At 46.8% G+C, this 12548-nt stretch overlaps 1 protein-coding gene across 1 annotated transcript in view; it reads right to left on the bottom strand.

The window, feature by feature from the left end:
- The window catches only part of med23 (mediator complex subunit 23), a gene marked incomplete at its 5' end in the record, with an annotated part of 61998 nt that extends 49814 nt beyond the window's left edge, over positions 1–12184 (bottom strand). The window contains 3 exons of the mRNA XM_056258498.1: positions 2254–2459; positions 2854–2978; positions 11977–12184. Of these exons, the coding sequence (XP_056114473.1) occupies positions 2254–2459; positions 2854–2978; positions 11977–12184 (539 nt within the window). The remainder of the gene's footprint in view (positions 1–2253; positions 2460–2853; positions 2979–11976) is intronic.
- Between the last annotated feature and the right edge of the window lie 364 nt (positions 12185–12548).

Genomic DNA, 12548 nt, shown 5'->3' with positions numbered 1-12548 from the left:
TTCTTTATGTGTCCAGATGTGACGTAATGACTCAATATAGTCTACTAGCCGAGACTCTTCTTTATGTGTACAGATGTGACGTAATGACTCAATATAGTCTACTAGCCGAGACTCTTCTTTATGTGTACGGATGTGACGTAATGACTCAATATAGTCTACTAGCCGAGACTCTTCTTTATGTGTCCAGATGTGACGTAATGACTCAATATAGTCTACTAGCCGAGACTCTTCTTTATGTGTCCAGATGTGACGTAATGACTCAATATAGTCTACTAGCCGAGACTCTTCTTTATGTGTACAGATGTGACGTAATGACTCAATATAGTCTACTAGCCGAGACTCTTCTTCATGTGTACAGATGTGACGTAATGACTCAATATAGTCTACTAGCCGAGACTCTTCTTTATGTGTCCAGATGTGACGTAATGACTCAATATAGTCTACTAGCCGAGACTCTTCTTTATGTGTCCAGATGTGACGTAATGACTCAATATAGTCTACTAGCCGAGACTCTTCTTCATGTGTACAGATGTGACGTAATGACTCAATATAGTCTACTAGCCGAGACTCTTCTTCATGTGTACAGATGTGACGTAATGACTCAATATAGTCTACTAGCCGAGACTCTTCTTTATGTGTACAGATGTGACGTAATGACTCAATATAGTCTACTAGCCGAGACTCTTCTTTATGTGTCCAGATGTGACGTAATGACTCAATATAGTCTACTAGCCGAGACTCTTCTTTATGTGTCCAGATGTGACATAATGACTCAATATAGTCTACTAGCCGAGACTCTTCTTCATGTGTACAGATGTGACGTAATGACTCAATATAGTCTACTAGCCGAGACTCTTCTTTATGTGTCCAGATGTGACGTAATGACTCAATATAGTCTACTAGCCGAGACTCTTCTTTATGTGTCCAGATGTGACGTAATGACTCAATATAGTCTACTAGCCGAGACTCTTCTTTATGTGTACAGATGTGACGTAATGACTCAATATAGTCTACTAGCCGAGACTCTTCTTTATGTGTACAGATGTGACGTAATGACTCAATATAGTCTACTAGCCGAGACTCTTCTTTATGTGTACAGATGTGACGTAATGACTCAATATAGTCTACTAGCCGAGACTCTTCTTTATGTGTCCAGATGTGACTTAATGACTCAATATAGTCTACTAGCCGAGACTCTTCTTTATGTGTCCAGATGTGACGTAATGACTCAATATAGTCTACTAGCCGAGACTCTTCTTTATGTGTACAGATGTGACGTAATGACTCAATATAGTCTACTAGCCGAGACTCTTCTTTATGTGTCCAGATGTGACGTAATGACTCAATATAGTCTACTAGCCGAGACTCTTCTTTATGTGTACAGATGTGACGTAATGACTCAATATAGTCTACTAGCCGAGACTCTTCTTTATGTGTACAGATGTGACGTAATGACTCAATATAGTCTACTAGCCGAGACTCTTCTTTATGTGTCCAGATGTGACTTAATGACTCAATATAGTCTACTAGCCGAGACTCTTCTTTATGTGTCCAGATGTGACGTAATGACTCAATATAGTCTACTAGCCGAGACTCTTCTTCATGTGTCCAGATGTGACGTAATGACTCAATATAGTCTACTAGCCGAGACTCTTCTTCATGTGTCCAGATGTGACGTAATGACTCAATATAGTCTACTAGCCGAGACTCTTCTTCATGTGTACAGATGTGTGTGTACAGATGTGTGTGTGTGCAGATGTGACGCAATGACTCAAAGATATGCTCAAATCTCCCATGGAAATCCACCAGTACCACTGGAATTAAAAACATTATCACAAGCTTACCGCTTTGAATCGAGCTAAGGCAAGCAGAGAGTTTTGAACACTGACTGGTTATGTATTTTCTCAAATATGTATTTTGGATAATTTTTAACCCAAAAAAGTGCTACGGACTGCAGCTTTAATGGAAACAATGTCATTTCGCACTCGTTTTTATCGACATTTAGAAAAAACAAAGCGCAAAAGTTTTGCACATCTGTAATGGAAACACGCCTACTTTCCAGACCCTTCACCCTCTCTCTTCCTCTCTGGTGGAACGAGCTGCACACCTCCACCCGAACTGCTGACACCATCACAGCTTTCAGGAATACACACCTTTTCCACACTCATGCTTGTTCCCCAATCTAGCTCTCTAACAAACATGGCATTGTAGGGTGAATAATATCCTCTTTCAGATGAGGCGTGTGTCTCGCACCTGAAGCCGATCTGGTTGATGTGGTCGGTCTCCAGAAGCATCTTCCACAGCAGACACAGGAACAGCGGCGGAGAGCCCTGCATGGAGAAGTGCGTGATGATGTCGTTCTCGTTGGTCATGGACTTCCACTTGCGGTACTCCTCCTCCACGTTCTTCTTCAGGTTAAAGCGGCTCTCCTGAGGAACATTATTCTGCTTGAAGAACGCCTGGAGGATGAATACAACAGAGAACTCAAGTTATTATTCATCAGATTAAAGGCCCGTTCACTCCAAGAGCTATAACTGTAAAGGGGCTCTTCCCAACTTGTAGTGGTTCATTTGAGCCATTAGTCGACTAGTTGCATGTTTATGATATTAATTAAATTACTTAAATATATATGGTGGGGCATTGAAAAATGGTTTGAGATTGAGTATTATATGTAGCATTGCTAACATTGTTCTACATTACAGAGGAATACTAAACCAGAATAATGATCCCAAAAAACTTGCCGCAGCACACCGGGGAAAAAAATTATTATTAATGTGCCGGAAAAAAACAAAAGTGAAGCGAGTTAGAGTGTGTGTGTGGTGTGTGTGTGTGTGTGTGTGTGTGTATGAATACCTGCAGCGGAGCAGGGAAGCAGCTGAGTGTGTGAGAGGCCCAGTTATGAGGTGTGAAGTTCATGATGGTCTGCAGGATGTCTTTACACCAGGTGCCCTGAATAGAGTCCGAGCCAGTGAAGAAATCTGCACAAAAGAAATGTCAAGCAAACTGAAAAACTGTGCATAAAAAAATTGGTGTCAGATTATACTATGCATTCTCTTACTGGATAAAATATGATATTTCTGAAAAAAAATAGTTAGAAAAAGTTAGATATAATTATCATCACTGGACAAGAAATGCACCCCATATTATAGAATGACCCCTGCACATCAACTGCTAATGTATCATGAGTGAAGTGTGTTGCTGGTGTGAGGACCTGTGACGTGTGTATCATCATGAGTGGAGTGTGTTGCTGGTGTGAGTACCTGTGACGTGTGTATCATCATGAGTGGAGTGTGTTGCTGGTGTGAGTACCTGTGACGTGTGTATCATCATGAGTGGAGTGTGTTGCTGGTGTGAGTACCCGTGACGTGTGTATCATCATGAGTGGAGTGTGTTGCTGGTGTGAGTACCTGTGACGTGTGTATCATCATGAGTGGAGTGTGTTGCTGGTGTGAGTACCTGTGACGTGTGTATCATCATGAGTGGAGTGTGTTGCTGGTGTGAGTACCTGTGACGTGTGTATCATCATGAGTGGAGTGTGTTGGTGGTGTGAGTACCTGTGACGTGTGTATCATCATGGGTGGAGTGTGTTGCTGGTGTGATTACCTGTGACGTGTGTATCATCATGAGTGGAGTGTGTTGCTGGTGTGAGTACCTGTGACGTGTGTATCATCATGAGTGGAGTGTGTTGCTGGTGTGAGTACCTGTGACGTGTGTATCCTCATGAGTGGAGTGTGTTGCTGGTGTGAGTACCTGTGACGTGTGTATCATCATGAGTGGAGTGTGTTGCTGGTGTGAGTACCCGTGACGTGTGTATCATCATGAGTGGAGTGTGTTGGTGGTGTGAGTACCTGTGACGTGTGTATCATCATGAGTGGAGTGTGTTGCTGGTGTGAGTACCTGTAACGTGTGTATCATCATGAGTGGAGTGTGTTGCTGGTGTGAGTACCTGTGACGTGTGTATCATCATGAGTGGAGTGTGTTGCTGGTGTGAGTACCTGTGACGTGTGTATCATCATGAGTGGAGTGTGTTGCTGGTGTGAGTACCTGTGACGTGTGTATCCTCATGAGTGGAGTGTGTTGCTGGTGTGAGTACCTGTGACGTGTGTATCATCATGAGTGGAGTGTGTTGCTGGTGTGAGTACCTGTGACGTGTGTATCATCATGAGTGGAGTGTGTTGCTGGTGTGAGTACCTGTGACGTGTGTATCATCATGAGTGGAGTGTGTTGCTGGTGTGAGTACCCGTGACGTGTGTATCATCATGAGTGGAGTGTGTTGCTGGTGTGAGTACCTGTGACGTGTGTATCCTCATGAGTGGAGTGTGTTGCTGGTGTGAGTACCTGTGACGTGTGTATCCTCATGAGTGGAGTGTGTTGCTGGTGTGAGTACCTGTGACGTGTGTATCATCATGAGTGGAGTGTGTTGCTGGTGTGAGTACCTGTGACGTGTGTATCATCATGAGTGGAGTGTGTTGCTGGTGTGAGTACCTGTGACGTGTGTATCATCATGAGTGGAGTGTGTTGCTGGTGTGAGTACCTGTGACGTGTGTATCATCATGAGTGGAGTGTGTTGCTGGTGTGAGTACCTGTGACGTGTGTATCATCATGAGTGGAGTGTGTTGCTGGTGTGAGTACCTGAGACGTGTGTATCATCAAGAGTGGAGTGTGTTGCTGGTGTGAGTACCCGTGACGTGTGTATCATCGTGAGTGGAGTGTGTTGCTGGTGTGAGTACCCGTGACGTGTGTATCATCATGAGTGGAGTGTGTTGCTGGTGTGAGTACCCGTGACGTGTGTATCATCATGAGTGGAGTGTGTTGCTGGTGTGAGTACCTGTGACGTGTGTATCATCATGAGAGGAGTGTGTTGCTGGTGTGAGTACCTGTGACGTGTGTATCATCATGAGAGGAGTGTGTTGCTGGTGTGAGTACCTGTGACGTGTGTATCATCATGAGTGGAGTGTGTTGCTGGTGTGAGTAACCGTGACGTGTGTATCATCATGAGTGGAGTGTGTTGCTGGTGTGAGTACCTGTGACGTGTGTATCATCATGAGTGGAGTGTGTTGCTGGTGTGAGTACCTGTGACGTGTGTATCATCATGAGTGGAGTGTGTTGCTGGTGTGAGTACCTGTGACGTGTGTATCATCATGAGAGGAGTGTGTTGCTGGTGTGAGTACCCGTGACGTGTGTATCATCATGAGTGGAGTGTGTTGCTGGTGTGAGTACCTGTGACGTGTGTATCATCATGAGAGGAGTGTGTTGCTGGTGTGAGTACCCGTGACGTGTGTATCATCATGAGTGGAGTGTGTTGCTGGTGTGAGTACCCGTGACGTGTGTATCCTCATGAGTGGAGTGTGTTGCTGGTGTGAGTACCCGTGACGTGTGTATCGTCATGAGTGGAGTGTGTTGCTGGTGTGAGTACCTGTGACGTGTGTATCATCATGAGAGGAGTGTGTTGCTGGTGTGAGTACCTGTGACGTGTGTATCATCATGAGAGGAGTGTGTTGCTGGTGTGAGTACCTGTGACGTGTGTATCATTATGAGTGGAGTGTGTTGCTGGTGTGAGTACCCGTGACGTGTGTATCATCATGAGTGGAGTGTGTTGCTGGTGTGAGTACCCGTGACGTGTGTATCATCATGAGAGGAGTGTGTTGCTGGTGTGAGTACCTGTGACGTGTGTATCATCATGAGTGGAGTGTGTTGCTGGTGTGAGTACCTGTGACGTGTGTATCATCATGAGTGGAGTGTGTTGCTGGTGTGAGTACCTGTGACGTGTGTATCATCATGAGTGGAGTGTGTTGCTGGTGTGAGTACCTGTGACGTGTGTATCATCATGAGTGGAGTGTGTTGCTGGTGTGAGTACCTGTGACGTGTGTATCATCATGAGTGGAGTGTGTTGCTGGTGTGAGTACCTGTGACGTGTGTATCATCATGAGCTGAGTGTGTTGCTGGTGTGAGTACCTGTGACGTGTGTATCATCATGAGTGGAGTGTGTTGCTGGTGTGAGTACCTGTGACGTGTGTATCCTCATGAGTGGAGTGTGTTGCTGGTGTGAGTACCTGTGACGTGTGTATCATCATGAGTGGAGTGTGTTGCTGGTGTGAGTACCTGTGACGTGTGTATCATCATGAGTGGAGTGTGTTGCTGGTGTGAGTACCCGTGACGTGTGTATCATCATGAGTGGAGTGTGTTGCTGGTGTGAGTACCTGTGACGTGTGTATCATCATGAGAGGAGTGTGTTGCTGGTGTGAGTACCTGTGACGTGTGTATCATCATGAGAGGAGTGTGTTGCTGGTGTGAGTACCTGTGACGTGTGTATCATCATGAGTGGAGTGTGTTGCTGGTGTGAGTACCCGTGACGTGTGTATCATCATGAGTGGAGTGTGTTGCTGGTGTGAGTACCTGTGACGTGTGTATCATCATGAGTGGAGTGTGTTGCTGGTGTGAGTACCCGTGACGTGTGTATCATCATGAGTGGAGTGTGTTGCTGGTGTGAGTACCTGTGACGTGTGTATCATCATGAGAGGAGTGTGTTGCTGGTGTGAGTACCTGTGACGTGTGTATCATCATGAGAGGAGTGTGTTGCTGGTGTGAGTACCTGTGACGTGTGTATCATCATGAGTGGAGTGTGTTGCTGGTGTGAGTACCCGTGACGTGTGTATCATCATGAGTGGAGTGTGTTGCTGGTGTGAGTACCCGTAACGTGTGTATCATCATGAGAGGAGTGTGTTGCTGGTGTGAGTACCTGTGACGTGTGTATCATCATGAGTGGAGTGTGTTGCTGGTGTGAGTACCTGTGACGTGTGTATCATCATGAGTGGAGTGTGTTGCTGGTGTGAGTACCTGTGACGTGTGTATCATCATGAGTGGAGTGTGTTGCTGGTGTGAGTACCTGTGACGTGTGTATCATCATGAGTGGAGTGTGTTGCTGGTTTGAGTACCTGTGACGTGTGTATCATCATGAGTGGAGTGTGTTGCTGGTGTGAGAACCTGTGACGTGTGTATCCTCATGAGTGGAGTGTGTTGCTGGTGTGAGTACCTGTGACGTGTGTATCATCATGAGTGGAGTGTGTTGCTGGTGTGATTACCTGTGACGTGTGTATCATCATGAGTGGAGTGTGTAGCTGGTGTGAGTACCTGTGACGTGTGTATCATCATGAGTGGAGTGTGTTGCTGGTGTGAGTACCTGTGACGTGTGTATCATCATGAGTGGAGTGTGTTGCTGGTGTGAGTACCTGTGACGTGTGTATCATCATGAGTGGAGTGTGTTGCTGTTGTGAGTACCTGTGACGTGATTATCCTCATGAGTGGAGTGTGTTGCTGGTGTGAGTACCTGTGACGTGTGTATCCTCATGAGTGGAGTGTGTTGCTGGTGTGAGTACCCGTGACGTGTGTATCATCATGAGTGGAGTGTGTTGCTGGTGTGAGTACCTGTGACGTGTGTATCATCATGAGTGGAGTGTGTTGCTGGTGTGAGTACCTGTGACGTGTGTATCATCATGAGTGGAGTGTGTTGCTGGTGTGAGTACCTGTGACGTGTGTATCATCATGAGTGGAGTGTGTTGCTGGTTTGAGTACCTGTGACGTGTGTATCATCATGAGTGGAGTGTGTTGCTGGTGTGAGTACCTGTGACGTGTGTATCCTCATGAGTAAAGTGTGTTGCTGGTGTGAGTACCTGTGACGTGTGTATCATCATGAGTGGAGTGTGTTGCTGGTGTGATTACCTGTGACGTGTGTATCATCATGAGTGGAGTGTGTAGCTGGTGTGAGTACCTGTGACGTGTGTATCATCATGAGTGGAGTGTGTTGCTGGTGTGAGTACCTGTGACGTGTGTATCATCATGAGTGGAGTGTGTTGCTGTTGTGAGTACCTGTGACGTGTGTATCATCATGAGTGGAGTGTGTTGCTGTTGTGAGTACCTGTGACGTGTGTATCATCATGAGTGGAGTGTGTTGCTGGTGTGAGTACCTGTGACGTGTGTATCATCATGAGTGGAGTGTGTTGCTGGTGTGAGTACCTGTGACGTGTGTATCCTCATGAGTGGAGTGTGTTGCTGGTGTGAGTACCCGTGACGTGTGTATCATCATGAGTGGAGTGTGTTGCTGGTGTGAGTACCCGTGACGTGTGTATCATCATGAGAGGAGTGTGTTGCTGGTGTGAGTACCTGTGACGTGTGTATCATCATGAGTGGAGTGTGTTGCTGGTGTGAGTACCTGTGACGTGTGTATCATCATGAGTGGAGTGTGTTGCTGGTGTGAGTACCTGTGACGTGTGTATCATCATGAGTGGAGTGTGTTGCTGGTGTGAGTACCTGTGACGTGTGTATCATCATGAGTGGAGTGTGTTGCTGGTGTGAGTACCTGTGACGTGTGTATCCTCATGAGTGGAGTGTGTTGCTGGTGTGAGTACCTGTGACGTGTGTATCATCATGAGCTGAGTGTGTTGCTGGTGTGAGTACCTGTGACGTGTGTATCATCATGAGTGGAGTGTGTTGCTGGTGTGAGTACCTGTGACGTGTGTATCCTCATGAGTGGAGTGTGTTGCTGGTGTGAGTACCTGTGACGTGTGTATCATCATGAGTGGAGTGTGTTGCTGGTGTGAGTACCTGTGACGTGTGTATCATCATGAGTGGAGTGTGTTGCTGGTGTGAGTACCCGTGACGTGTGTATCATCATGAGTGGAGTGTGTTGCTGGTGTGAGTACCCGTGACGTGTGTATCATCATGAGAGGAGTGTGTTGCTGGTGTGAGTACCCGTGACGTGTGTATCATCATGAGTGGAGTGTGTTGCTGGTGTGAGTACCCGTGACGTGTGTATCATCATGAGAGGAGTGTGTTGCTGGTGTGAGTACCTGTGACGTGTGTATCATCATGAGTGGAGTGTGTTGCTGGTGTGAGTACCTGTGACGTGTGTATCATCATGAGTGGAGTGTGTTGCTGGTGTGAGTACCTGTGACGTGTGTATCATCATGAGTGGAGTGTGTTGCTGGTGTGAGTACCTGTGACGTGTGTATCATCATGAGTGGAGTGTGTTGCTGGTTTGAGTACCTGTGACGTGTGTATCATCATGAGTGGAGTGTGTTGCTGGTGTGAGTACCTGTGACGTGTGTATCCTCATGAGTGGAGTGTGTTGCTGGTGTGAGTACCTGTGACGTGTGTATCATCATGAGTGGAGTGTGTTGCTGGTGTGATTACCTGTGACGTGTGTATCATCATGAGTGGAGTGTGTAGCTGGTGTGAGTACCTGTGACGTGTGTATCATCATGAGTGGAGTGTGTTGCTGGTGTGAGTACCTGTGACGTGTGTATCATCATAAGTGGAGTGTGTTGCTGGTGTGAGTACCTGTGACGTGTGTATCATCATGAGTGGAGTGTGTTGCTGGTGTGAGTACCTGTGACGTGTGTATCATCATGAGTGGAGTGTGTTGCTGGTGTGAGTACCTGTGACGTGTGTATCATCATGAGTGGAGTGTGTTGCTGGTGTGAGTACCTGTGACGTGTGTATCATCATGAGTGGAGTGTGTTGCTGGTGTGAGTACCTGTGACGTGTGTATCCTCATGAGTGGAGTGTGTTGCTGGTGTGAGTACCTGTGACGTGTGTATCATAAGTGGAGTGCGTTGCTGGTGTGATTACCTGTGACGTGTGTATCCTCATGAGTGGAGTGTGTTGGTGGTGTGAGTACCTGTGACGTGTGTATCATCATGAGTGGAGTGTGTAGCTGGTGTGAGTACCTGTGACGTGTGTATCATCATGAGTGGAGTGTGTTGCTGGTGTGAGTACCTGTGACGTGTGTATCATCATGAGTGGAGTGTGTTGCTGGTGTGAGTACCTGTGACGTGTGTATCATCATGAGTGGAGTGTGTTGCTGGTTTGAGTACCTGTGACGTGTGTATCATCATGAGTGGAGTGTGTTGCTGGTGTGAGTACCTGTGACGTGTGTATCCTCATGAGTGGAGTGTGTTGCTGGTGTGAGTACCCGTGACGTGTGTATCATCATGAGAGGAGTGTGTTGCTGGTGTGAGTACCCGTGACGTGTGTATCATCATGAGAGGAGTGTGTTGCTGGTGTGAGTACCCGTGACGTGTGTATCATCATGAGAGGAGTGTGTTGCTGGTGTGAGTACCTGTGACGTGTGTATCATCATGAGTGGAGTGTGTTGCTGGTGTGAGTACCTGTGACGTGTGTATCATCATGAGTGGAGTGTGTTGCTGGTGTGAGTACCTGTGACGTGTGTATCATCATGAGTGGAGTGTGTTGCTGGTGTGATTACCTGTGACGTGTGTATCATCATGAGTGGAGTGTGTAGCTGGTGTGAGTACCTGTGACGTGTGTATCATCATGAGTGGAGTGTGTTGCTGGTGTGAGTACCTGTGACGTGTGTATCATCATGAGTGGAGTGTGTTGCTGGTGTGAGTACCTGTGACGTGTGTATCATCATGAGTGGAGTGTGTTGCTGGTGTGAGTACCTGTGACGTGTGTATCATCATGAGTGGAGTGTGTTGCTGGTGTGAGTACCTGTGACGTGTGTATCATCATGAGTAAAGTGTGTTGCTGGTGTGAGTACCTGTGACGTGTGTATCATCATGAGTGGAGTGTGTTGCTGGTGTGAGTACCTGTGACGTGTGTATCATCATGAGTGGAGTGTGTTGCTGGTGTGATTACCCGTGACGTGTGTATCATCATGAGTGGAGTGTGTTGCTGGTGTGAGTACCTGTGACGTGTGTATCATCATGAGTGGAGTGTGTTGCTGGTGTGATTACCCGTGACGTGTGTATCATCATGAGTGGAGTGTGTTGCTGGTGTGAGTACCTGTGACGTGTGTATCATAAGTGGAGTGCGTTGCTGGTGTGATTACCTGTGACGTGTGTATCCTCATGAGTGGAGTGTGTTGGTGGTGTGAGTACCTGTGACGTGTGTATCATCATGAGTGGAGTGTGTAGCTGGTGTGAGTACCTGTGACGTGTGTATCATCATGAGTGGAGTGTGTTGCTGGTGTGAGTACCTGTGACGTGTGTATCATCATGAGTGGAGTGTGTTGCTGGTGTGAGTACCTGTGACGTGTGTATCATCATGAGTGGAGTGTGTTGCTGGTTTGAGTACCTGTGACGTGTGTATCATCATGAGTGGAGTGTGTTGCTGGTGTGAGTACCTGTGACGTGTGTATCCTCATGAGTGGAGTGTGTTGCTGGTGTGAGTACCCGTGACGTGTGTATCATCATGAGAGGAGTGTGTTGCTGGTGTGAGTACCCGTGACGTGTGTATCATCATGAGAGGAGTGTGTTGCTGGTGTGAGTACCCGTGACGTGTGTATCATCATGAGAGGAGTGTGTTGCTGGTGTGAGTACCTGTGACGTGTGTATCATCATGAGTGGAGTGTGTTGCTGGTGTGAGTACCTGTGACGTGTGTATCATCATGAGTGGAGTGTGTTGCTGGTGTGAGTACCTGTGACGTGTGTATCATCATGAGTGGAGTGTGTTGCTGGTGTGATTACCTGTGACGTGTGTATCATCATGAGTGGAGTGTGTAGCTGGTGTGAGTACCTGTGACGTGTGTATCATCATGAGTGGAGTGTGTTGCTGGTGTGAGTACCTGTGACGTGTGTATCATCATGAGTGGAGTGTGTTGCTGGTGTGAGTACCTGTGACGTGTGTATCATCATGAGTGGAGTGTGTTGCTGGTGTGAGTACCTGTGACGTGTGTATCATCATGAGTGGAGTGTGTTGCTGGTGTGAGTACCTGTGACGTGTGTATCATCATGAGTAAAGTGTGTTGCTGGTGTGAGTACCTGTGACGTGTGTATCATCATGAGTGGAGTGTGTTGCTGGTGTGAGTACCTGTGACGTGTGTATCATCATGAGTGGAGTGTGTTGCTGGTGTGATTACCCGTGACGTGTGTATCATCATGAGTGGAGTGTGTTGCTGGTGTGAGTACCTGTGACGTGTGTATCATCATGAGTGGAGTGTGTTGCTGGTGTGAGTACCTGTGACGTGTGTAGCTCGAGCCAGCGTGAGGATGAGCGCTCGGTTCAGCTCCTCGGACTCCGCCGACAGCACAGTTTTAGGGTCGTTGAGGAAGCGTGTGAACTGAGGCTGAACCTCTGAACTGCCCAGAGCCGTGATGAGCCTCAGAGCCGTGCTCTCCACACTGCACACACACACACACACACACACACAGTGAGACGACACCACCTACCACAGCTGTATACACAGAGCATGCTGTATCCCATAATGCAATGTGCTTGACTCTACATTTCCAGTGAAAGGTGCAAGTAATATCATCGGTGACTTATATTTCTTAACTCGTTGTTTGATTGGACTTTTTCACAAAAAACTGAATTAAACATTTTAAAGACATAGTGTGAGTGTAATAGTACACTAAAAAGGATGGTAAGTTTCGCAGTTTAGAACGGTTGGATGTGTTTTCAGTACAACACAGGGAGAAAACTAAATGGTAACACTTCAAAACAAAACAAGGTTCCTTTGTTAACATGAGTTTACCACATTTAACATTTAATATGTCAAATACTTCTAACACATTTATTAATGTTAATTC

The sequence above is a fragment of the Rhinichthys klamathensis genome, unplaced genomic scaffold, assembly GCF_029890125.1.
Source record: "Rhinichthys klamathensis goyatoka isolate OS25496 unplaced genomic scaffold, OSU_Roscu_1.1 h1tg000001l_1, whole genome shotgun sequence".
NCBI lineage: Eukaryota > Metazoa > Chordata > Actinopteri > Cypriniformes > Leuciscidae > Rhinichthys > Rhinichthys klamathensis.
This window is presented reverse-complemented; position numbering and strand designations above follow the sequence as displayed.